General features: G+C 38.8%; 2 protein-coding genes across 2 annotated transcripts in view; both read right to left on the bottom strand.

The window, feature by feature from the left end:
* Positions 1 to 12,357, bottom strand: part of arid3c (AT rich interactive domain 3C (BRIGHT-like)) — a gene marked incomplete at both ends in the record, with an annotated part of 83,199 nt that extends 70,842 nt beyond the window's left edge. Inside the window, 2 exons of the mRNA XM_083886539.1 lie at positions 11,410 to 12,105; positions 12,319 to 12,357. Coding sequence (XP_083742665.1) covers positions 11,410 to 12,105; positions 12,319 to 12,357 — 735 coding nt within the window. The remainder of the gene's footprint in view (positions 1 to 11,409; positions 12,106 to 12,318) is intronic.
* An 11,224-nt stretch (positions 12,358 to 23,581) lies between these two features.
* mamdc2a (MAM domain containing 2a) overlaps positions 23,582 to 26,128 on the bottom strand; it is a 30,844-nt gene continuing 28,297 nt past the window's right edge. Inside the window, exons 13-14 of the mRNA XM_083886038.1 lie at positions 24,827 to 24,911; positions 23,582 to 24,715 (exon numbers count right to left, since the gene is read on the bottom strand). Of these exons, the coding sequence (XP_083742164.1) occupies positions 24,654 to 24,715; positions 24,827 to 24,911 (147 nt within the window). The 3' untranslated portion in view covers positions 23,582 to 24,653. The remainder of the gene's footprint in view (positions 24,716 to 24,826; positions 24,912 to 26,128) is intronic.

Genomic DNA, 26,128 nt, shown 5'->3' with positions numbered 1-26,128 from the left:
AATCGACATATTACAAGACAATCATATAGCGCAGGAGAAAACAAAACGTCTATTTCTCTATTTATTCACAACATAGAGAACAAAGTACACAAACTATATGTTTTTACAATGATCATTATTATATAGGCCAGGATAATCGTAAGACGAAATTTTCATATGCTCCTATAGGCAAATTGCTGGGGAATTGCTGATCCTATACAATCTGGTCAAAATCTGATAGTTAGCACCACATTTCACGTTCAGATTATTCACTCAACACACGGTGTAACCAGAGAACTTCACTGGCGTTTAACGGTTTGACCCCGTGACGAGCAGCTCCTACTTTGAGAACAGGGCCTGGACTGGGCGATGGGTGGGGTCGGGGGCTGGGGATTACTGTCGTGGGTGATGCCGTGGTGGCCTGGGTATGGGCCCCGCCCCATCTGGGGGGGCTATGCTCATCGGTGGCCTACCCCCCTGGCCAGGTGGAGGTGGGTCTGTCCCTCTGCTCTGGTGGTACTCATGAGGCACCATGGTATGTCCCTGGCCTAGACAGACCACCCCCCCTCCTTGGGCGGAGACCTGGGCGGGGTCAGGGCACATGGCTCTGCCAGTCGTGAAGCTGGCATCCTATGGGGGGGGTTGCTCTTGCCCACCCTATGCCCCTCCAGGATGGATATATCTCCCCACATACATTTAGGGCCCTAGGGGAGGTATGGCTGGGGTGAAAGGGGTGGAACCATCACATGGTGAGGCCACTCTCCACGGCCCCTGCCACTTTCCCCCTAATTTCGCATCATCATCAGGGTCTGGTGGGTGAGGAGGCACTTCAAGGTCCACTGTCTGCCAGCAGTGACACGTCTGTGCCACGCCTCTCCCCCCCCTCCATTTTAATTGCACACTAGATTCCAACATACCTCATATTTCATACCTCATATCACACACACATGCACACACCACCAAGTCATCCCCTGGTGGGCAGAGGCTAAGTGAGTACTCTCCAGCAGGAGTCAGGGAGTGCCTGACGCCTGTTCACTCCTTGGCTGAGTTGGGGCTGGCTGTTTGGGTCGCTTGGTCTGGGGGGGCCCGGGGGGCATTGCTGCAGTCCATCACAACGCACATCCCTGAGGGTGTGGTGGTGGGTGGCTGACTGCTTACCCGGCGGGGGTCAGTGATGGGCGTAAGCACTCCTGGATGTTTGGCCGGGGCACCATGGGGTAGGGTCCCACCTATGCTTGGGGCATCTCCCCTGGACTGGCTTGGGCACCTGCCTCTCTGCCATCTCTGGGGGCCCCCTGGCTTGGGGTCCAGCGCTAGCGGGCTCCGGGTGCTGGAGGCGCAGGCCTCTACAATCTGCCTGGGTGTGGGGTGACTTGGCCTTTGTCCGAGCGTCGGGATGACGGACAATGACTCTGTCCCCCACTCTGATTCCAACCACATCTAATGAAACACCTTGCTCTCTCTCTCTCACACACACACACCCCACTACAATATAAGATCAATCTGAACTGATATAGCTGTTGTAAGCCTAGATACCCTCGCTTGATATGGTCATTAACGATTACTAGAAACCATACCTATTATACAAATGAATGTCAGGCAAAATCTGTTTATGTTCTGTTCTGTGAAGTATGTTCTGTCTGCTTTGTATCACTTTAATTGTTTAATGCTACACACCTACACACTGTCATTGCTATTGTTGCCTGTGCATCTCTCTCTCTCTATTTATCTCTCTTTCCCTCTCTCTCCCCCCACCCACCCCCTTCTCACTTCCCTCGTCTGTCCACTCCCCGTCCCCCTGTCCGGTCCGGTTGCCGTCACATGGGCATAAAACAAATAAATAAGAATAAAAATACTGCAGGTCAAGTATCAGAGACTTGCCCTGCGCACAGCAAATCTGCTCAACACCACAGGGCATATAGTCAATCATATTACATGTCCCAGATACTGGGCAGGACAGTTTATTTTTTAAAAAAAGGTCCTCTGGATGTCTAAATCAGACATGGATTCGGAATAAATCAAAGCAATGCAGATATTTTTGACTTTGGCTTGGTAACTTGTGAATATAAATGTTTTGAGACGACATCTCAGAACACCACAGTTCTGAGAAAAAACTACACGTCATTTCATCTTTTCTGATTCTGTTCCGCACATTTTGTTTTTCTCATTTCATTTCAGTGGTGTTGTGCCCTCGTTAAATGCTCCAAAACCTAATAAGTCAACCTTTAAGGGCCCCTCAGGCCCCCATGTCTATAGCGCTGGCACGCCGCGATAATATCTATCATCCAACGATCTAAAAACACCTGACATACACTTTTATTTAGAAGATAACACATGACGATGGCAAGTCTGATGGGCCTCGACAACAATGCCGGGGATGGAAAAAGCAGTGGTGAGGCAATGTTTGCCTAACAGTCGGAGCTCGTAAATAGAGGGGGTGGGTGGGGGGTTTGCGCTTTTTTTGCAAGCAGCTGCAGAAATTCCAGACTGCTGCGATTAAAAAGTAACACCCACATTGAGGAGTGGGGAGGGTGTTTGAACAAGCTGACCCTGCCTCTGTTTTAATGAAAAGAGAGGAACCATTTGCAGTAAACCCAAGTATTTCTCAATGGCGGATTGTGCCAAGCCCACTTTTAACTGCATGTCGACTCCCAGGTTTCCTGAGCGCAGCGTTAGAGAGTGAAAAAAAAGAGAGGAAAATCCCATCATACTGTCACCCAGTATTTTACACACAGGCACCGTGGAGGCTCCATGTATGAACCAGGTGCCAGGATTCGTGTGTGTGAGGAGGAAAGATGATGTTTTAGTGTGCTTTAAAAAGTGAGACATTTGATTATTAGAAGATTTGAAATGACCCTACCCAACCATAGACTTTTCTTAGAGGGAATCATAAGACCAGTGGCTCAGGTATTGACAGATAAAAATATAAAATCTGATACAATACAAACATCCTATATATATATATATATATATATATATATATATATATATATATATATATATATATATATTTATTTGTGTGTGTATATATATATATTGCATGCTTCACACAGACACGTTATGTCATGTGGTCAGACTGATACTTGAGTTTGAGATGTTGGTATTGGACACAAAAAAATGGGTAACACTTTAGATTAGCGAACACACATTCACCATAAAGTAGGTGCTTACTAAAATGCATATTAGTAGCATATTAGCCCTTTATTAGTAAATATTAAGCACGTATTAACACCTTATGTAGGAAAAATGAACGTATTAAGACCTTATTTTACATAACCTTATTCTACCTCTATTATGATACGAATTAAGATTTTTACTACATAAAGTGTTAAACTTGGAGGCTTCATCCATACAATTAGGTTTTCATTTAAAAACAGGATAATCAAATAAACATCATCTGCTTCCAGAGAAATGTTTTAGCTCCTTTCAGAAGAAATTCAAGTACACATGGACATACAATGTAAACAGGAAGTTATGAATAGAACCAATCAGAAAGTAATTTCATCATTGTTTCCAAAGGTGTGTGTTTTAAAAAAACATAATAAACTTCTCAGTTCAATGGTTGTAAAACCAAGTCGTGGTAGTGTGGACGGCAGGTGTATTTGGAGCAGAATTTCAGCTTTTTTCAGGATTAGTATGGATATGTGGATGTAGCCTGAATCTGAACACTTATTCAGTAAAGCTGATGAACAAATCGCTTTCTAATCGACAACGCAGTTAACAACTAACAAAGACTGCAGTTAATTACCTGCACTGCAGAGGTTGTGTTTTCATCAGTGTGGGTTCATATGTGAGTTTGTCCTCCTGTTAGCGACTTCCTGTCTGTAGTTTTTGACTCATCATTCTGAATTAATTGTGATGGGTAAGTGATCACCCAAGTATGTTTCGCTCCCATCCTTTTTTTGTGTTAGACTCTACGCACTGATCAAAAAAAAAATCCCTGAGCAAAACTGTAATCAGCTCATTCATCGAGACCCAATCCAGATTAAACTCAGTTGACCAACTGTTAACTATGGGTGGGCGATATGATCTTAACATTATATCACAATATTCCAATAATATTTCAGGTAAACTCTAAAAAATATCTGTAAAAAAAAAAATCACAATTAGATACTTTCCCAAAATCATTCAGTCCCATTGTGCAGCCTTGAAGTCAATCCCATGCACAGCTCAGGCCCCTCCTTCCCTGTATCGCTTGTTCTGTTTTTCCTTTACACCCCCAACCCAACACCTCACCCATCCAAGAGCCTGCTCACCATATAACTGTAATGACACGCAGTGAAAGAATCCAGGAATGCCATTAAAGCATTTCCAGTGACGGAGCACATTTTAAAGCGGCGCCGCAGCTGTTCGATGAATAAGTGGAGCCAGAGATCCCTAACAGGAGGCCCGGGGCCCCCCGCTCACTCTGCTCACTCCGCTGACGGACTGTAGCATCTGATTTTCACTCAAAAACCACACAGCTCTTTTGCCATGTGGAAGATTTGTAAGTAACATGTTTTACAGTAGTATAGCTTCATGAGGCTGGACTGCTGAGCAGCAGCAGCAGAGCAGGTCTCCCCTGCCAGGTTTTATGGCCACATTAAAGTGGGTGTTGCGGGGCTAAAGGGGGAGGGGTTCAGATTGGAGGCCTGATTGTTTTTCAAGACGTGCCCTTGGATAAAGTAGCACAAAACACTGGATAAACATTTGCAGAGGGTTTCCGACAATGCAGCATATGTCACGTCTGCTGCATGAATTTGCTCCAATGTCATTATTAAACTCCAGTAAAGGATCTCACAGGCCTAGCTTGAACCTAAAATAGTTTTTTTTTTTATGATCAATATTTCTAAACGAATCGAGTACATATCAACATCTTGTAGATGCTCGCTCTGTGAAAACATGTCTGGCAAAAACTGATTACAGACACTAAACAAAAGGCTCGCCCAATAAAACCCACGCCTGCTTAAGTCTACAGAGAGATATACTTTATCTTAAGAATATGTTTGCCACTTTATCTCGCTGTCTTTTCCTTTTGTGTCACTTTGTAAACATCTCACTCTCCCACACCAAAGTCCATAGAGAAAATCAGTGATTTTATATCCCTGCACATGGGTGTTGTTGATTCACTGCTGCTTCTGTCAGACAGTTCAAATGTGTTATTCTGAAACTTCTGTGTTTGAAATCGTCCATTTGGATTCGCCAAAGTCACACAAACTTGCCAAGTGTGGCAACAGTAGAAGAGCAGCTCAAGTGTTAGCTGCGAGTTAAAAACGCAGATTTTCTCTATGGTCTTTGGTATGGGAGAGTGAAACTGTGTCATTATCTAAATGTGGCCAAATGTGATCTGGAGACCGGTTTTATTGCAGGAAACAACCACAGAGGTGGTTTTGTAGTACTGGTTTATGGCAGAGGGAGCTTTGTCTGTGTATAAGCAGACAGCACATTATTTTATTTGTACTAATTACTACATATTACTTGTCAAACTCTGGTGTCCTGTGTGCTTTGCTGAGCCAACACACGTCTAGACATGGGATCTGTAGTTTGAATCATGACATCATTTTCCAAGTCAAACTTCATAACAATATTTGCTGTGCTATAGCATTTAAAAAACACATTTGAGCATTAACACAGGATTTGCCGTTGAAATTCTACTAGGGCAGATTCAATGAATGGATTATTAAATGAGCTATTTTGATAATCAACTGATCTGTTTGAGCGTTCTATGATTTTTCAGCTTCATAAAAGTGAATATTTTCTTTGCTAACTAAATAATTTTGGTTTGTAGACAAAACAGGACTTTCATTCAGTTCCATTGCGTTAAAATGAACCTTTAAAAACATTTTTAAATCAGAGCTTTAAATTGGTATAGCACAAGGAACAATCCATAATATCTTTACATTTCTGCTTTAGCAATTTCCTAATGGCATTGTTTCAAATTGTGACTTTGATGCTTCCGCCTGTCACGGGTGAATCACTATGTTCCATATTATAACATGGTTCATGTTGGCTGGACATGTTTGGTTTTATGAAACATAAAGATGTTTCATAAAACAATCTGTTAACAGATTGTTCTGTTAACAATCTGTTATTGTTAACAGAACTTAACAATAACAGATTGTTAAGTTCTGTTATTGCCAGTGCATTTAGATGTTTAGTAGATAAATGTTTGCAGTTTGAGGGATGAGCTGAATCAATAATAAAGAAATGTTCAAATCCGACACGACCCAAAATTTCACTGCACAAGTCCTTCACTTTATATTTAGACTATAAAAATGTAAATACAAATCAGCAAAGGCATTTTAGCTGAGTCATACTGTGTGGGCTGTTTATTTATTCTTTATGGGAGAAGAACTTGACATGGTTGGAGAATTTAGTCTTTGAAATTGTTTGAAATGGCTGTAGGTGGTAAATGTCTTGTTAACAGTGTCATAATGTATTCTTCTTCTACCGCTTTAGCCTTCAGATGAGGGTTGTGGGGCTGCTGGTGCCAATCCCAGCTGACATAGGGTGAAAGGTGGGTTACACCCTGGATAGATCACCAGTCCACCACAGGCTTCAGAGTTCACCTTCTCTAAAATGACTGTATTGGGCTGATATTGGTAGATTCCATACACTGTTTAGGAACCAGCTCTTCAGTCCCTGTTATCTTAAAATGACATTTTTCTCAAGAGACTTTGGTGCAGGAGAGTGAGTGGTTTTACACTCTTAAGATATTGTAAACTTAAGCATGCATGGACTTTATTAGGTGAGCCGTTGTTAAGTGGCTGAATCTATCTTCAGCTAACCCTTAAAGTTCCAATGGTAAGAAGAGGAAAAAGAGCATCAAATGGCAAATAGATATAGAAACAAATGGATGAATCTGATTTAAAGGGCCGTTTCACACATTTTTTTCCACTTGGCCGAGTGAAGAATAAACTTCCAACGAATTATGATGCTGCTGTGTTTGTTAAATATTTAATAGATCGTTTTTGTTATAACTGACAGCAAATAGAAGTGTAGGGTTTTTTCTTTTCTTTGAAGGAAGTGATTTTGATTTTTGACAATTTTATTTAAAATCCCAACTTTCTCTCTTGTTGTGGGATTGTGAAATAACCCTAACCCGACACTAACCTTAGACTAAATCAGTATATTCTTTGGGTGAAGTGGAAAATGAATTCAAGGTGAGCGTTATTTCAGAAAATGACCAGAAACTCGACTTGCAACTGGTTTTACTTTAACACCGCGCATGAGTCACTGCCCCAGTATGAAGACATGAACACATGAACACATGAACACATGAACACATGAACACCCATTGGCCATAAAGACATTCAGTCATGTCATATTTTATCAGCTTGTTTTTACAAATGTGTCCATAATTAACCTGCTAAAACAAAACAAAAAAGTGCCACGTGATGTGTGAAGATAGATATGTTTGCAGTGTGGATGATTTGAGTGGCGGGGGAGGGGAGTGAAATCATACACCAGTACAGCTGGAGGAGCTCCCCTCCTTCTCCACCTCCTCCTCCTCCACCACCACTTCTCGATAGTTGTTGGAAAAACAACCTGGAAGAGGTAGAATCCACAAAAAGGAGTGGCTCCCCAAACACAGATCCATACTCTGACATGTTCATTACATGGCATTATTCACTCAAGGAGACGTCTGAACCAGCTTTGCTGCCTCCGTGTGTGTGTGTGGGGGTGTGTGTGTGTGTGGGTGTGGGTGTGTGCGTGTGCGTGTGCGAAGAGTCTCTGCACTAAACTTAAAACATGTTTGGTTACATTTCAGTACATTATAGGAGAAACCATTCTCCAAAAATAGCTGACACAGTTCTCTCCACCACACTGGAATTTAAGAAATTCAACTCAATTTTAAGGGCATTTTGTTTTTGTAATTTACTCATTATTTCCAGATTGTAATTTCTTGTCATTTAACTTTTCGATATGCTGATTCTATTGATTAAAAAAAAAAAAAATAGTCTCATATACCAACCACACACAATGTCTGTTAATTATGTCTGCAGGAATTATTGTTTGGATTATGTTAAGAAATTGTGATTTTCCAGCTTTAAGAATATTGTCTGTTTTTCTTTGCAGTAAAATGTATATATTTTTTTGGGTTTATGTTGAGGTTTTCAGAACACAAATTGACTTGTTGATTCCTTTTCATCAACATTTCATGGACCAAACAAGAAATTGATTCATGGAGAAAATAACGAGATGCAAATAATCATTATTTTCAGTCAAAATATTACAGAGGACATGAACATCTATTAAGCACATAAGATTATAAGAAGTGCTTTCCAAATTGATGGAAAATGGTCGACAACCTTTAAAATATTACTTCATTCAAACTAAAATTACTAAGTTATCTTCATATAACGTGTATGAATCTAATTAATTTATATTGTTTCGTGTTTATATAATAACAATTCTTCTCCAAAGAAGCACAGATATTTTTTGGGGAATACCAAAACTTCCTTAAACTTCCACACAGGATTTTTACATTCAAGTTTTTGGAAAATCAGCACATTGAGATTTGATTTCGACACAGCAAGTTCAAAGTGTGTATATTGTATATATTTAACAGCTGAAAGAAGTGCTATAAAAACACAATATTAGACTCAACTGCCAAATATAATGCATGTATAAATGCTCTATCACATGCTTTGTCCTCATGACATGATTGTTGTTGTGAGTGTGAACAGCAGGGAGTTAAGCCGTTCTACTCTCTCCTGCTTTACTATTATGTCCATTTATACAAGCGGCTGTAGGTCTCACATATCCGTGCCAACACGCTTGTAAATAATGCATGCGTGTTTTTGGAGAGGAAGCACGGTCAAGTGTGCGACGGCGTCGTAATAGTTTGGCACACGGCCGACTCCCAGCCACCCTCACACATACGCTCTGCTGACGGGGAGATCCCAGCATTTTTTGGGTGTGTGCCAGGCAGGAATACCACCAGGTCCAGCTCAATGGATTTCCTGACCCGCTGCCAAAACTACACGCAACAACTCCTCCCTCCCTCTCTTTATTCTCCCTCTCTTCTCTCTGTCTGCCTCAGGTCTTCTTGAAGCATCTGTTTTTTTTACCATCACCACCAGGAATTTCTCTTTGATTCTGCTGTTGGCTCTTTAAAAGTTTGACCAGCAGATTGTCACCATTCCTTATCGTCTATCTTTTTTTTTTTTTTTAATGTCTGTATTCATTCAATTTGAGAACCGAAATCTTGTGGAAGTGAAAATCAAAAGTGTTTCTGACTCTAGATTTTATTAGGAGATACCATAAAACCCAGACTGTTCCCCTTTTTTGGGGGGGGTTAAGATCAGATTAAAACGTCCGCCTCAGTGGGGCCTTTTTTTATATTTAGCCCACATCTTGTTCCTATTTCAAAAGATGCATTTACTGCCTTCAAATGTGGTTTTGTTTTGCAGCTTTGAGCATGCTTACTATGCTGGCTCCACTCTGTCTGCCAAGCAGCCATAAGGATCCTTTTATTGTCCCATGACCATTACACTGAATGACTACATACAAATGACCCCTACAGTAACTGCACATCCTGAGGAATCTTTGAAGCATAGGGTCTGGCTTTTACACGGACAAGATGCACACACGACCACCGGAAACTGCTCTTATTGAGAATAAAAGTGGCTTTGCAATGACAATGGTAGGTGTATCCTACATCCAGCCACTCATTAACAAAAATGCACATGTTGCAACAACAATTACAAAAAAATACACCATAAGTCAGTCATCATATACAATAAAAAATAACACAATAATTTCACAGTGCAGATTTTTTTTCTCTGACCCCCACCATCCCCCACACACATAATTGTCTCTCTATATACTGAGGCTATATTGGTTTTCGGCCCCTATTTAAATTGCATTTCCATTCGCCCGGCTTGCTTTAATGTGCAGCGCTAATGCAGTCACTAATGTACACATCACATTTAGGGAAGTCTGTAAATGATCCATCATAAATAAAAGATGACACGGATAATCCACAAATCGCTCACAGAGTATGGATCTGCCTGCTGCTGAATGTATATATTAATTATATACTGTATGTATGTAATGTATGTATGTATATATATATATATATATATATATACATATATATATATATATATATATATATATATATATATATAAACGCCTTCAATAAGTGTTTGGTATAATGAAACATACGCACTATGAATACATTACGAACAATCAGCCTATACAGAATGGTTTTATTGACAGTTACCAAATCATTACTGGAGTGTTGTGTCAGTTATCAGCCATTAATAAGAACAAATGTAACTCATGGGGCATATAATAATAATAATAATTAAAACTAAAACACCTTTGACTGACTGGACTGACTGACAAACTACCTAAATCTAAGTGAAAAGGCTGTTAATGTGTGCCTTATTCACGTCTCTATTAATGTTGAGTGTTTTCTATGACTTTGAGTTAAACTGTGTCTAAATTGTGCTATAAAGCTCACAGACTTGACTCCATCTTCTGGTTAAAGGGCTCCAACCATAATATTTTATTTATTATCACAACCTAAACTACATGTATTCATGGATTGCACCAAATAAAAGGGTCCACAAAATGAGTTTTCATAATGGTAAAAATGTCAATGGTTGCTCCCACAGCGGCAACTCGGATGGAACAATACAAAAAAATGACATCGCATTGTGATAGAACTCGTTCACCGTAAGCCGACTGTCGCGTCTTTACATTATCCCGATAATCGCACAAAGGAGAAAATCATTAACCTTTCACATTGTTGCAAAAGCAGCCTGACAAAAACAAGCCAAATATTCTTAAATTGGTTAAAATGATCTTGATTTAAGAAAAACATTGTCTGCTTCACTAGAAATGTAGCCACTATAACAAGCCTTAAAATGAGGAAAACCTCAACAAAAATGTAAGAAACTTAACACAAATCTGCTGACTTAACAAGAGTCTTCCTGTACTTTCTCAAGCGGACTTTGCAGTTGGGACGGCTAATTAAAGCTTAAAGTAAGTTGTAATATCTGATTAAGACAAAACTAGATTTAAAAAAAATCTAGGCAAAAGAAAAAACAAGATGAATTTCCCTGAAACTAGGCTGATTCTACTTTCTTGAAAATCTATTTCTTCAGCATATGAGTGACTCGCCAACATACAGTCATTGTGATTTATTTAAGTGCCACAAGGGGGACATCTTTCAAGTCCAGTTTGTGTTTTTGGTAACATTTTTAACTTGGTTTCAAACGAAATGAAGGGAAATAATGGACTGGCGTTTATGTACAAGAAGCTAAAAAGAGAGAGAAAAAATGTTTTGGAAATATTGCAATAACATCGTGAATCGCAGTTATTTCAGTCCTAACAATAATCATGACAGAAATCTCATCCCATCATGCCTGGCGACAACTTCAAAGTTGTTCTTATTATTTCAATGGTTATAATGACATAGTTGAATCAGTGTCTAACCTGTTTAAACTGCTCTTCATAGGTCCATTCGTGGTGCTGGGACTGCGACTGCAGCGGCGCCGGCGGGGACTCAGCAGCGCGCCGGGCCGGGGCGAAGGCCGCCGGGAGTCTGGCCATGAGATGCATCGGGGCGCTCTTGGGAGAAAAGCCGGCTCCCTGGAGAGAGGAGAGCCGGTGCTGGTAGTTGTTCAGACCGACGTCCTCCTCCTCCTCCTCCTCGCCCTCCATATCGTCCTCCTCATCATCAATGATCTCCTGCTCCTCCGTGTCGTCCCCCTCCTCGGTCCGCTCCTTGTCGCTGTCCGGTCTGGAGGAGTCCCCGTCCCCGTCCACTCTGCGGACCTCCATGTGAGGAAGCGTCAGTCCGCCGGGGGACGCGTGGGTAACTCCGGCGGCCAGAGCGCCTCGCATCGCCGCCTGGTAGTGTCGGAAAGCCAGAGCCTGTTGGTGTATGTGGGACTCCACCAGCGGCCGCAGGTCCTTGTCCTTCTCCGCCTGCCGGAGCTTCTCCTCCAGCGCCAGCCGCGCTGCCTGTTGCCGCTGCAGGTTCTCCATGACCGCCTCGAGCTTCATGCCGCCGCAGACGCTGCCGCCGACCTGCTGGGTCAGAGAGCCGGGGAAGGCGCTGCTGCTGTGGGAGGAGGCGGAGGAAGGAGCCTGGAGGGGAAGGCTGCCGGCGGACGAGAAAGAGCCTTGCTGCGGATAGGGAGGACAACAAGTCAGGTAAACATTAAAAACAACAACAACAACAACAAACACAGTTATGAAAGTTTCTGATTTATGAAAACAAGACAAACTGTCAAACGAGAACTCAAGTTTCCATGCAAGTGCACAGTATTTTTCACTTTCAAAATTAACATTATTGTTTTTAAAGTAAAAAAAAAAAAAATGAAATAAAGAAATACTTACCAAAGCAGATTTAGTTGCTATGCTTGTGTTATCAACCATGCTTCTGTTCTCAAACGAATCACCAGAGTCTTTTTCGCGTTTCAGTCCCGCATCCAGGCCGGTACGCACACATCCAGTGTCGATAGTTGGTCTGACTCTCACTCACTCACTCACTCACTGACTGAATACTTGGATCGTGTTGAATGGAGGAGCCGCGAGCAGCTTTTGGCAACAAGTGGCAAGTGTAGTGAGAATGACCTCTGCAGGCTGCACTGATCACAGATCAGCCCCCTCTGCTCTGCTCCACCATGTGCCAACAGCAGCAGCAGCAGCAACACGTCAATACAGAGACGAGGACACAAGGAGGAGGAGAGGACAAGCACAGAATTACATCTGCAATCATTCATCCACTTTATCGGACACTGTTAACCTGCGGATTTTATTAGGTAAATACCATATTCAGTGGAAAGGAAACCCATCATCACCCACAGCCTTTATGCTCTTTTGTTCTCCTCTTTGTTTGCTTTTATTTCAGTTTATTTTATTTCAAGAGGGCTCATGTTCAGGATGATCCAACTATATATATATATGTATACACATAGGTTGTTGCCAGGATATCATAAATCACATTGTTGTCATTTCACAGTCTTAAACTGTGTCTATTTGAATTCACATATTTAGTATTTCTGTATTTGTTTTGCTATTCTTTAGTATTTTTAGTTTAGTTTTCAGTTTGCATGAAAAAGAAAACAATTAAACAAGACAAATATAAAAAATAAAGTACACCAAATTCCACTCCTTCAGTTCATTGGGCAGTGATAATTCTCAACATGGAGGCTTGTGAGAGCTGGAGGTATTTTGTGTTTTATTGTGTATTTAATAAAATTCAGTATACACAGGGAAAATGCTCCTAAATCACAATACAAAAAAAAACAAAAAACTTTATGATTACAAGTAAATACTGCACATTTTTGGTCAAGGAGACTTGATAAATACTGCAAAGTGCACTGACACTTTACTTTTCATGCAAAAAAATAATTTGGACACAACAATGGAGTTTTTAAGATGTTCTTACCATTTCAGTTTAGGTGAGATCTGTTCATTTTGTTGTGATGTTGCAAACACTTAATATTTCTTAATCTTATTGATTATTCTAGCCTTTATATTTACGTTCCCCTGTGCGTTTCTTTTATTTGGAATGAAATTAATTCATTTTAGTCAGTATGTATAGTGAGTACATGCTGCTAATCTCAGTAATATATGACATAACTGTGAAGTTACAATAAAAAAAATAAAAGTGCAGGTAGCTGCTGCTAAATCTCAGTAATACACTGTATAACTGAGAAGTTGCAGTTGTATTATTGCCAGTAATACTGCAAAGTAAAGATTGGAGAGACATACCATTGTCTCTCCAAGTGTGGTTTAATTACCTGTTCATCGTTTTCTACAATTCAACTATAGCACATACACATACATAATGACCCTGATCAAAAGTTTACATACCCCAGTTCTAAATAGCGTGTATTTCCCCCTTTAACATCAATGACAGCCTGAAGTCTTTTGTGGTTGTTGTGGATGAGGCTCTTTATCTTCTCAGATGGTAAAGTTGCCCATTCTTCCTGACAAAAAGCCTCCAGTTCCTGTAAATTCTTGGACTGTCTTGCATGAACTGTACGTTTGACGTCTCCTCAGAGTGGATCAATGATATTGAGGTCAGGAGACTGAGATGGTCACTCCAGAACCTTCACTTTGTTCTGCTGTAGTCAATGACAGGTGGACTTGGCCTTGTGTTTTGTATCATTGTCATGTTGGAATATCCAAGTACGTCCTATGAGCAGTTTCCAGGCTGATGAGTGCAAATGTTCCTCCAGTATTTTTTTCATAACTTACTGCATTCATCTTGTTTTCTGCATTTATTCTGACCAAATGTCCTGGTCCTTTGTAGCTCACACATCCCCATGTATTTCACCTGAAGTTATTTGTGGGTTTTTCTTTGCATCTGAACAATTTTCCTGGCAGTTGTGGCTGAAATTTGAGTTGGTCTACCTGACCGTGGTTTGGTTTCAACAGAACCCCTCATTTTCCACTTCTTAATTAGAGTTTGAACACTGATGATTTGCATTCTCAATTCCTTTGATATTTGCTTCTATCCCTTTCCTGAAGATGGTTACCTTTAATAGCCATTCAAACCTGTTTGTGTCAAGTTGTGTGTTTGTGTCATGTTATCAGGCCAAATCACCAGGGTATGTAAACTTTTGATCAGGGTCATTTGGATAGTTTGTGTTGTCATTGTGATTTAGAGTAAACACAGTTGTTTGACAATACATTGCTTCAGTCAACCACTATCCACGAGTGAAAGAAAGGTTTTTGTGTTTTCATTCATATTCTCTGACAAATGGTTAAGAAATCATAAATTCTGCCTTGGGTTTGTGAACTTATGAGCACAACTGTAAATAAAATTGGTAATACTAAAACATGGACGCCAAATACAAGATGGCCGACTTCCTGTTGAGTGGAGGTTATGGTGTCAAGAGGATTTTTTGTTCGTCTTGGGTCGGACAATGTTCCCACCAAATTTTGTGAAATTTGGCGCAGCCTGCTTCATAGACGTTTGACCTGCGGGGGGCGCTACTGAGCCATTTTGCATTTGGTTTTTCGCAATTCCATTATTTTATCAAATTTTACGCCAATCACGCTTTGCTTGTCAATTTACATCCGTTTTCGCGCACGTTTAGGGGGTCAAATTTGAGATTCCCCGCATAGAAAAATTATAATAATAAGAAGAAGAATTCATACAATCACAAACTGAAGCCAACAAAAGCACTGGGGAGGCAGGGCCAATCAAACACAGGTGGCTGATTAGACACAGGTGAATCACATCAGGGCAATCAAGAGGGAAGCCAGGACAGGAAGTAAAACTTAACACATTATACACCCGGGGAAACTACAAAATAAAACAGGAAACAAGGAAAACAGAAAACTAGACACAAAAAAACCCTCGTTAAAAACTTCTTATTTGGTCTTTGGTGCGGGGAGTGAGTGGTTTAACAATCTTTACTATTAAAAGAGCAAATGTTTGGCCTCAGCCAAAATAAAATGTATCTATTAGACCCATAAAATGAAGATAACAATCTATTGGGTTTTATATCGATAATATGTGTGAAAGAACAGTAGTTTGTTGCTTTTATGAAATCTTCAGAACTACAAAAAGAAAACTGTTGATATTTCTTTGTTGTTTTTAAATGTTAACAAAGGAAAACACCATACTTCCTAAGTTTGTCAGGTTTTCAGTATCACATTTGACGTAGACATAGGATGTGACGCATGTTTCTAGTTTGGACAAAATATTAAAAACGCTTTTATTCATCACCTCTTAATCAAAGGCATTCACTTTGAAAGAAAACATTTAAATAATAATAAATCAGAAAGATATCATACATGTAAGCAGTAAATACTGTTACTTTTCCCTTTCAATAATCAATATTCCTGTTATTTCTGAACTGCTCCTCTACACTTGTGTTTTAGAGTTACGTTTTCTATGGCCATAAACAGGTGATTTGGAGGGAAAGCATATGAGGTGATTAACTAGTTGAAATGATTTATCAAATTTGAAATTAAAGATGTGTCACGTTAAGATACACGAGTGAACACAATGGATATTTATTTTTAAAGTAAAATTAATGGATTTTCACGTTAAGATACACGAGTGAACACAATGGATATTTATTTTTAAAGTAAAATTAATGGATTTAGGTGACCTGTTTAAGGTGTAATTAAGGAAGATTAAGGAAGTTGCAGTTTTACAATAGATGATGATGATTATAAAAATAAAAATGGACTTCTCTCAACACAAAGCTGATGTAAATAAATACATAGCTGATTTTGATTGAAAATGTGTTACTGTAATATTTTTCTTTAATACTATTAAAGAGGCTAACATAGTGTGCCAGCGCTCCCTAGTGTCTGATCAGAGGACTACTACTGAGTGCCTCTCTCTCTCTCTCTCTCTCAAACGCACACACAGTCATCCATTAACACACACACACACACACACACACACACACTACACTTTTCCAGTGAAAATCTTATATTGAATCATTGAATTGTTCATAATAACCTCATTGATCCTGTGGTTTGATTGTCAGAGTCACAACTCTATACATTTTATTCATATACTTCTTTTAAAGAGTTCTCAAAGATTATTTACATATAAAGAATCATAAAACAAGCATAAACAAAAAAATTATAATTGAAATAAAATAAAATCTTAAAAATAAGTACAATAAAAAGTAGGGCTGTCAAAAGATTAAAAATTTCCATCAGATTAATCACAGGGTAGCTGTGGATTAATCAGGATGAATTACCATTCGTAAATATGCCCAAAAAAAAATCTAATTTTCTCTTTATATTGTTGTAGGAACGGAGAGATAAATAAAGTATGTGAAAATATAAATGTAAAGAACAATAAAATACTGTAAATAACTTGTAAAAACCTATACAAACTTAGTCAAATATAAACATTACATTGTAAAAAAAAAAAAAAACACATTATAAGACAATATAAATAAACAAAAAAATTAAATGCTGTAAATAACTTTAAAAAAACTATACATTGCACTGTAAATAACTCACATTATAAACAAAATATAAAGTATAGAAGTTAAATAGTTTTCTTACTAAACCCACAGCAGGAAATTCCTCATCAGCACTTTGAAGCTCTGCTTCTACTAGTTAGCGTTAGCGTTAGCTAGCATTCTGACGCTAATGTTAGCTGCTGTCTGTGTCCCCATTAGTGACTGTTAATGTTATCATTATCTGCGCCAATAGCGCCACTTACAACTGTGTGTCTTTCTTTCTTTTTTCATCATCCTCTTTTTTTCTTCCTCTTCTAACGACATGATTGATAACTCCTCTTCATTTTCCTTCAGCTTCATTTACAACTTGCAGTAGTGTTGTGTCGGTCAGGAGTGGTTCGAACGTACGAATCATGGCAGACACAGTTCTTCACATGGCAGACACAGTTCTTCTTACAAGTCACTCCCTCCTCGCTCGGCGCACGTTGGCTGGCGTCTTTTGCCGAAGATTGACGACTGACGCTGAGAGACGAACTGACACACAGGGAGGAGGTGAGCGGGGCACTGGGCTCCTGCTTAGAACTGAACAAATCGGTGAACAAATCTTTTGAACGAATCATTTTAATGAACTGATTCAAGTGATTCAGTACACTCAAATGAACTGCCGATCCCATCACTAACTTGCAGAATGATAACTTCACACAGGTTAACGTGAGGTGACGTGGGGCCCCGTTAGGGATGAGATGTCATTGCAAATCAACCCTTGTTGTTTAAGGGGGACGGGGATGCAGCTTCTCGCTTATGCATTCAGGCGCCGAGTGTCGGGAGCCCCCCTATCGGCTCGGGGCCCCAAGCAGTTGCCCGCCTCCTTGCCTGTTCATAAACTGCACGTCTACCTGTAGCGCTATGAAAGTGAGAAAGTGCGTTAAAAAAATTAACGCGTTAATTCCACAAATTAATCATCCTGCGTCAACGCGTTAATTTTGACAGCCCTACTAAAAAGTAAATACTTTGAAGGTGAAGTTATTTAAAAGTATATATTGATTGTTTTAAAAACAGAAGCTGGAACCACAAAATATTTAGTATTTGTCCTGAAATTCTCATACTCAAATACATTCACCCAAAATTCACAAATACCCAGTTTTTATAATCTGTAAACTCCTGAAAAACATGTTTTATTTAAAAAAAAAAAAAGAGAGAGGAAAGGAAAAATTAACAAGATATATTGTTCCAGGACAAACAGAGGTGTGAAGAACAATGATGTTATATGATAATGATATTCTGAGCTTCTTTTTCACTAATATGTAAAAACACAATTTTTTTTACTTTACTTTTTATTTTTTTCTTCAGATTAAAGTCAAAGCAGCTGATTTTCATGTCACTTCTTTCGAGTCACAAACAGTTGCTCACATGCAAATGTAGCCACACTACCAACTGTAGGTCTGCAGCTTTGTAGTGATGTAGATTTGTAGCTTTTTATTTTTGTATCTCTGTGGTTTTGTATATTTATCATTTTCCAGCTCTAGGGTTAGGTATCTACTGTATGTAGTTTTGTAGCTCTGTGTTTTTTTTTTTAGCTCTATAATTTTGTAGCTCTATAGTTTTATAGCGCTGGGGTTCTGTAGCTATGTAGTTTTTTAAGTTATTTGGTTTTGCAGCTCTGTGGTTCTGTAGCTCTATAGTTTTGTAGCTCTGAGGTTCTGTAGCTCTGTGGTTGTACAGCTCTGTACATTCTATAGCTCTATAGTTGTGTAGCTCTGTGGTTCTGTAGCTCTGTGGTTCTGTAGCTCTGTGGTTTTACAACTCTGTATATTCTATAGCTCTATAGTTATGTAGCTCTGTAGTTCTGTAGCTCTGGGGTTCTGTAGATTGGTAGTTGTGTAGCTCTGGGGTTGTGTACAAATGTAGTTCTGTCGCTCTGTGGTTTGCATCTCTATACGTTCTATAGCTCTATAGTTTTGTAGCTCTGTGGTTCTGTAGCTCTATAGTTTTGTAGCTTTGTGGTTCTGTAGCTCTATAGTTTTGTAGCTCTGTGGTTCTGTAGCTCTATAGTTTTGTAGCTCTGTGAATCTATAGCCCTATAGTTTTGTAGTGCTGTGGTTCTGTAGCTCTATAGTTTTGTAGCTCTATAGTTTTGTAGCCCTGTGAATCTATAGCCATATCGTTTTGTAGCTCTGTCATTCTGTAGCTCTATTGTTTTGTATCTCTGTGGTTCTATAGCTCTATAGTTTTGAAGCTCTGTCAATCTATAGCCCTATAGTTTTGTAGCTCTGTCTTTCTGTAGCTCTATAGTTTTGTAGCTCTGTTGTTCTGTAGTTCTATAGTTTTGTAGCTCTGTGGTTCTGTAGCCCTTTAGTTTTGTAGCTCTGTGGTTCTGTAACCCTATAGTTGTATAGCCCTGTGGTTCTGTAGCTCTATAGTTTTGTAGCTCTGTATGTCAATAGCGCTGTGGTTTTGTAGCTCTGTATTTCTATAGCTCTGTAGTTTTGTAGGTCTATAGTTTTGTAGCTCTGTGGTTGTGTAGCACTATATTTTTTTTAGCTTTATATGTCAATAGCGCTGTAGTTTTGTAGCTCTGTATTTTTATAGCTCTGTAAATTTGTAGCTCTGCAAGCTCTATAGTTCTATAGTTTTGTAGCTCTGTATGTCAATAGGGCTGTAGTTTTGTTGCTCTGTATTTCTATAGCTCTGTAGTTGTGTAGCTCTCGGTTCTGTAGCTATATAGTTTTGTAGCTCTGGGGTTCTGTACCTATGTAGTTTTGTAGTTCTGTGATTTTGTAGCTTTGTGGTTCTGTAGCGCTATAGTTTTGTAGATAGATTTGCGATAAGTATGATTTAAACCAGCAGAGGGCAGTACCTGTGATCCCAAGGGTCTGCTAAAGTCTCTGCAAAAGAATGTCATGATCAATGGTGTCAAATGCAGCACCAACAGAGAACACAGGATCAGTATATAACATAAGATTCTGGTCATTAATAAATTCAGTCTGTTATTATTATAGTCTTTAAAATGTAATGATTGATTTGTTAAATAAAGCCTAAACCAATATCATGTACAGTATATAGTGGATGGTGTTTGTCTTGGCTCAGTCTCGTTAGTGCGATCTTGATTTGAACAATTGTAAAGAAAAGCGGAGCAGGTTAGGAGGTCAATATGATCAGCGATATTGACTTGGAAATGGAATTGAAAACAACAACAGCAACACTGGAGGAAGGAAAGTGCATTCACACCAACACAGTTGTCACTTTTCCACCTAGAATAAACACAACCAGAGTTTTAGCTCAGTTTCCCTACACACAATCTTATTGCAGGGTTAACAATTGATTTACAAAAATCCTTATCTTTTGTCTGGGTCTCTATGAGGTGCCGTTTGTAAAGCAACACATGCTGAAAATAACTGCAACATTTTGTCACATTGAGCTTCAAACAATGTTTGAAAAAGTGGTGTGAATTTTTGAAAGTCACTTTTTAGCACATTTACAACAATATTTGTTCACTTAGAAATGTATTAAATAGTTAAATCTAAATGATAATTGTTAAATCCCAATGTTACATGTTAAATCTAAATCTAAATGTTAAATGATAAATATAAATACAATCTTAACATTTATATTTATAGTTATGATTCATATGCATTTGGAAACTGGAGCCTGATTCTACCGGTTTAGAGGTTTAATCACCCACATTGATCAAGGTAAGCCAGAGCTATGGCGCTGCGTAACCGAAGGCGCTGCAGTCACAGAGTTGTTATCACGCACAGCACAGGGAGCATCCATTTACAGCAACTTTTCAGACTTTTTTTTTCAAGTTCTTTTTAGACCAAAAGTGACATGTAAATAAAATTAAATGGGTTTTTAATAATTTGGTACCGAAGAACCCTCAAATGGCACAGATGGTGCCAAACTTTGCCAAACGAGAGAACGCCTAGACATCTATTTACTAAAACCTCTGTCATTTTACTCTGCTTCACTTCACAGCTTATGTCCACGTGTTGTTACATGACCTCCATGTGTTTATAAGCCCCTACTGCATATTTTAAAAGTGATATTTGCTTTAAAATGCAATCTCCTTTTAGGTGAGGGAAAAAAAATCCTTAATTTATGCTGTGTTCCATGTGCATTTACTCTGACACAGTGGCATCTACAGTGAAACTTACACCTCTGGAGGAAGTGTTATATTTATTTTCACATAGAGCTTGTAACTGCAGAGGTTTACTCTTTGGGCATGTCATTTTTGAGCAGTGAATCCAAAAAGAAGGTCAGGGAAGAAGAGCTTTTCACAATTGATTTACAAAAATCCTAAATCCTTATCTTTTGTCTGGATCTTCACCAAAACCGTATCATGTTTTCTTGTATTTTCTTGTTCTTGCTCACAGACAAACTATTGCAGGCCGGAACCTAACCTCTGAAGTAGAAAATAAAATCCTGAACTGTTGCGTTGCTATGCTCAAATATGTTATTTTGTGATGTCAGTGTTTCCTCTGTTCAGATTTTCCGAATCTTTATCTTTAAGTTGTGTGTGAGTGTTTGAAATACTTAATTCTGATTAACCAAAGTGACAAACATTTACCCAATGAGGCAGGAGTAAACCAGCAGCTCCTGCTAAAAACATTGATTTTCTCTATGGAGTTTGGTGCAAGGGAATGAGGGGTTTCCAAACCTCAGTTTCCAGTAATAAATGGCTGCCTAACAGTGAGATAATGCCGCTAACATATTTTGAAGCTATTGCAGACTTCAACATTCTTTGTTGGGATAGTGCTGCCACCTGTAGGTCAGTCGAACTGAGAGACACCACAGGCATGACTGTGGATGAGACAACAGGATGAAGGATGGATGTTTCATAGCACCACGAGATATTCACTCCTGCTTGATCAATTTAAATGTAAGTTATGTAATGTTTGCGTAGAGGTTTACGTTGGTGAGTTGCAACGCCTATTAAAAATAACATAAATTGCATTTGCAGTAACATTTAATTACATAATTGGCCGTCATTGTCTCAATACTGTCCAGACGAAGTGTTGCTCCTGGATCTGCAGCTTCCTTATTCTTCAACACCATCCACACTTCTAATCTTCTCATAATACGAGCAGCTATTGGTGATTTGAGGAGCAGCAGCTCTCGAGACAAATTCTGAGGGAGTTCCAGATGAAGGGTTATCGACCGGCTCCCACACCCTGAGCCACAGAGAGGTTGACCCCTCCATCCTGTCAATGATTAACCTCCAGGGAGTGTGGACAGAATCACCAGGCGCAATCGATGGCTTCACAACTGTCACACACTGACCACTTCCTCTAATGATGACGAGCTAATTAGTTGCTTCTCACTGCAAGGGCATCAACTCTTCAATAATTAATTTAGTTTTTTTTATAGAGACTGTGTCCTGTGGTTCAGATGCTATCTATCTATCTATCTATCTATCTATCTATCTATCTATCTATCTATCTATCTATCTATCTATCTATCTATCTATCTATCTATCTATCTATCTATCTATCTATCTATCTATCTATCTCTATCTATCTATCTATCTATCTATCTATCTATCTATCTATCTATCTATCTATCTATCTATCTATCTATCTATCTATCTATCTATCTATCTATCTATCTATCTTTGAGTGACAGAACAGTGATTTAAGGAGGTGAACTCTCATTGATTAACGAGGATAAACAGTCGAGCTTTAATCCGTTGTGAAATGTTGCAGCTGTTTTGCAGATCTTGGGTGAATAGATAGATAGATAGATCCCCCCATAACTGTACATTTGCAAGAACGTACAACAACACCAAGTAAACAAATCACAATGAAATTTCAATGTATTGTCCCTATTACAAAATTCATTTTTATAAATATGAATAAAATAATAAATAGATATAAATAATACATAATACATCCTGTATGTCAATCAAATGTCATCAGTGCCGGTCCGAGCCTTCATGGGAAGGCCACTTCCGAAGCTGAATTTGAATTGAAGCCTGCAGTTGGGTCTTAATTTTCTGTGAAACATAACACATATAATGAACCAAAATTTGAAGCATATTATATATTAGAAGTTTAGAAGTTTTTATTAGGCCTGTAACGTAAAGATTGCAAATCAACCGTCACACACATCAGATCTAAAGACACATCTTTGAAGACTTTTTTCAGCATTCACACCTGAACTTAGAGCTGAACACTTGAGAATGGAGGGATGTAAAAACCTGAGTCAAAGGTTTAAAAATAATTTATGATATCTCAAAGATATACCGTTGATTTATATATTTGATGTAAATTACAATACAGTGCAATACAAAGGCTAAAACTGGACAATTACCACCAGGTTTTGTACTACTAATATAATACTAACACTGCCTTTTAAAAAGTCACTTAATGACACTTCTTTCATATTTTTTTGACCATATTAAAATTGAGTATAAATATTATTTTATATTTAATTATTTATAGTCACTTTCATTGGTTTCTAACACACGTAAATTCAAGTCATTCAAGATTAAAAAGCCAAATAAATAAACCAGGTTTTATCTGAAATGAAAAGGTAAGTGTATTTTAAGACCATGTAATACAGATCATAAACAGTAGAGACAAATCAGATGAATTTATCAAAACGATGTTGCATAGTGTCATCTGGCTTTTAAGGGTACGTTTTAGAAATTGTAAGCCGGCTGCTTCTTGCATCAGGTAAAACATTAAAAATAAAATCACAGTGACCTACAATGGAGGTACACTTTTATTTTAAGTGACATGACAGTGACAGTGAGCTTAAAAAAAACAACAAGAAAAAAAAAACTGTTCATTGGGATATCAACAATCAATAAAATATCAAGGCTATCTTGCATATCATCAGAGATAAAGCACTTTTAAAAGGTGACAAACATTGTTAATTAAACAATACATGTGTAGAGGTCCATATAGAGGTCCACATGAAATTCAGTTCCCAGAACCAGACTGCCTTTGGCCCCAGGTCACACTTGGACATGCCTGCCCCACCGGTGCAAAGTAGGTGCTCTTTTAATTGTTGACCCTGCCCTAATGTCTGTGCTTGCACTCTGACAGGAATCCTGACATTTGTGTTGCTTTGTACGCTGCTCACTCTCCACACCAAACCCCATAGAGATGTTGAGATGTTCACTGCTGTCTCCATCAGTGAGTTAAAGAGTGTTTTCTTTTGTAACTTATGTGTTTGAACTTATTTTTTCAGACTTACCATCACCGCACAAGAGACAGCAGTAGACCAGCAGTCCCTGTGACCCCCACAAGCTTAAAAAAAGCTGCTTTTCTCAATGGAATTTGGTGCAGGCAAGTAAGCAGTTTATGAGTTATTAATAGCTAACTAATACCAGAGAAACCTGTCAAAAAGGTTTTTGTTGCCCCTTTGTTAAGTGGCTAAAATCTGTTTTTCCTCCTGAAGGTTCTCACTGACAGTGCACTCAGAGAAGTCAGTGATGATAATGTGTCAGGACCGAATACAACCACACTGGTGTATGATGTGAGGAGTAAATAGACTTGTTGTCAATGGATGAAATCACAGGCATTCCCTTCTGTGTAATACAATTCCAATATGATCATGAAATGGGAAAAATAGTAAAAAGGCCAAATACTGAAAAGACTGAGTTCGAGTGAAGAAAGAAAAGTGGAAAAGGTTCAACATTAACTTTGCTTTACAAATGTGTAAATTGTCACAAAAAAACGCCCAGTCCACCTCTGAAAACCCACCAAGCATTTACACACGCACGCACGCACGCACGCACGCACGCACGCACGCACGCACGCACGCACACACACACCCTCAGTTCTCAATCTCATTAAAATACTCTGAAAAGCCTGAGGATGCAATGATGTCATCAGGATCTGGAAGAATGAAACAGATGTTATAAATCCACTCAAACAATCCATATAAACACAAATATCTAATCATTACACAGAAGAATTGGAATTGGGACAGATAGAGATAGCCTGTACCTTCACATGGTCCTCTTTTGAAAACGATGTCATCAATAGCAATGTCACTTCGTAGTGACGGGCCTCGGATAGCTTCAAATACAATCTATAGGAACGACAGACAGTGAGTCAGTGTTAACCATAAACTGTGGAAGTCTGTGAACCACAGAACATTTCAATGAAATGACATTCAATTATCTAATGGTTCTATGTTTGGCAGTTCAGAAAAATGATAATGATCTTTAAAAAAAGACAGACTTCTAAACACTCACAGCACAAAATGAAATAACAAATGTTATGCACACAGAGGTCAATACTGACAAGCATGGTTTCTGAAATAATAATGTTATGTATTTCATTCCACTTCCTGTTTAGCCTTTGCATAAACACATCCCAATTGGTTGTTCTCATTTGCTGTAAGTTTACTGGTGATGTTGGAAATTCTTGACAGTCTGTTTTTGTTTTTTGATCCCAGGTGCAGATACAAATGTTCATACATTACAGTTTTTCTTAATTGTTTACACACAAATTCTGGTACTTGTGACACAATGACCACAACAGGTAACTCATGCACCAACCCCCTGAACCAACTCTGCTAATCTACAAGCACAATTCCTGCTTTACACTCAAATTGCAGTTGTAAAACACACTTTTTTCAAAACACGACACACAATTCTCTGCATTTGGCACAATTTTCATGAAGAAAATTTCTTGTTTTCACAAGGAACACACTGTCATTCAAAATTCTAAAGTTAATTTCCCTACTATGCAAACTGACTCATCACATGGGAAAACACCTGTCACACAGGTTTACAATTTGCAATCAGTGTGTTAGCATAAAAGAGTTCTGTTTTCTATGTAGACCACTGTATGTGCAACTTTGTGTTGGTTGGGATGTTCACTGTGTACATTGTTTTTGTGGGAAATAAATAGGAATAAAATATATTTGTTACTGTGTATTTGTGTGTTTTGAGTATAAAAATAATCCATCCATTATCTACCACTTCATCCTCCACCGGAGGGTCGCGGGGTGACATAGGGCGATCAGCGGGGTCACACCCCTGGACAGTTCACCAGTCCATCACAGGGCCTATAAAAACAATATTCTAAAATATTTTACACACATATGTATGTAGTGTCTGAAGTAAGTTTAACACTAAACACTGAAAAAGGCCTAAGTCATTATGATCGATGAAGAAGAAGTGTTTTCCATTCATCATAGTGTTTTACATTGATCACATCAGTGTTCAACTGGTTCTTAAAAATGTCTATTCATATGATGGTTTGTGTGTCATTTGAAAACAAAATACCATTTTGAGAAGA

This window comes from Microchirus variegatus, assembly GCF_963457635.1.
Source record: "Microchirus variegatus genome assembly, chromosome: 3".
In the NCBI taxonomy this organism is placed as follows: domain Eukaryota; kingdom Metazoa; phylum Chordata; class Actinopteri; order Pleuronectiformes; family Soleidae; genus Microchirus; species Microchirus variegatus.
This window is presented reverse-complemented; position numbering and strand designations above follow the sequence as displayed.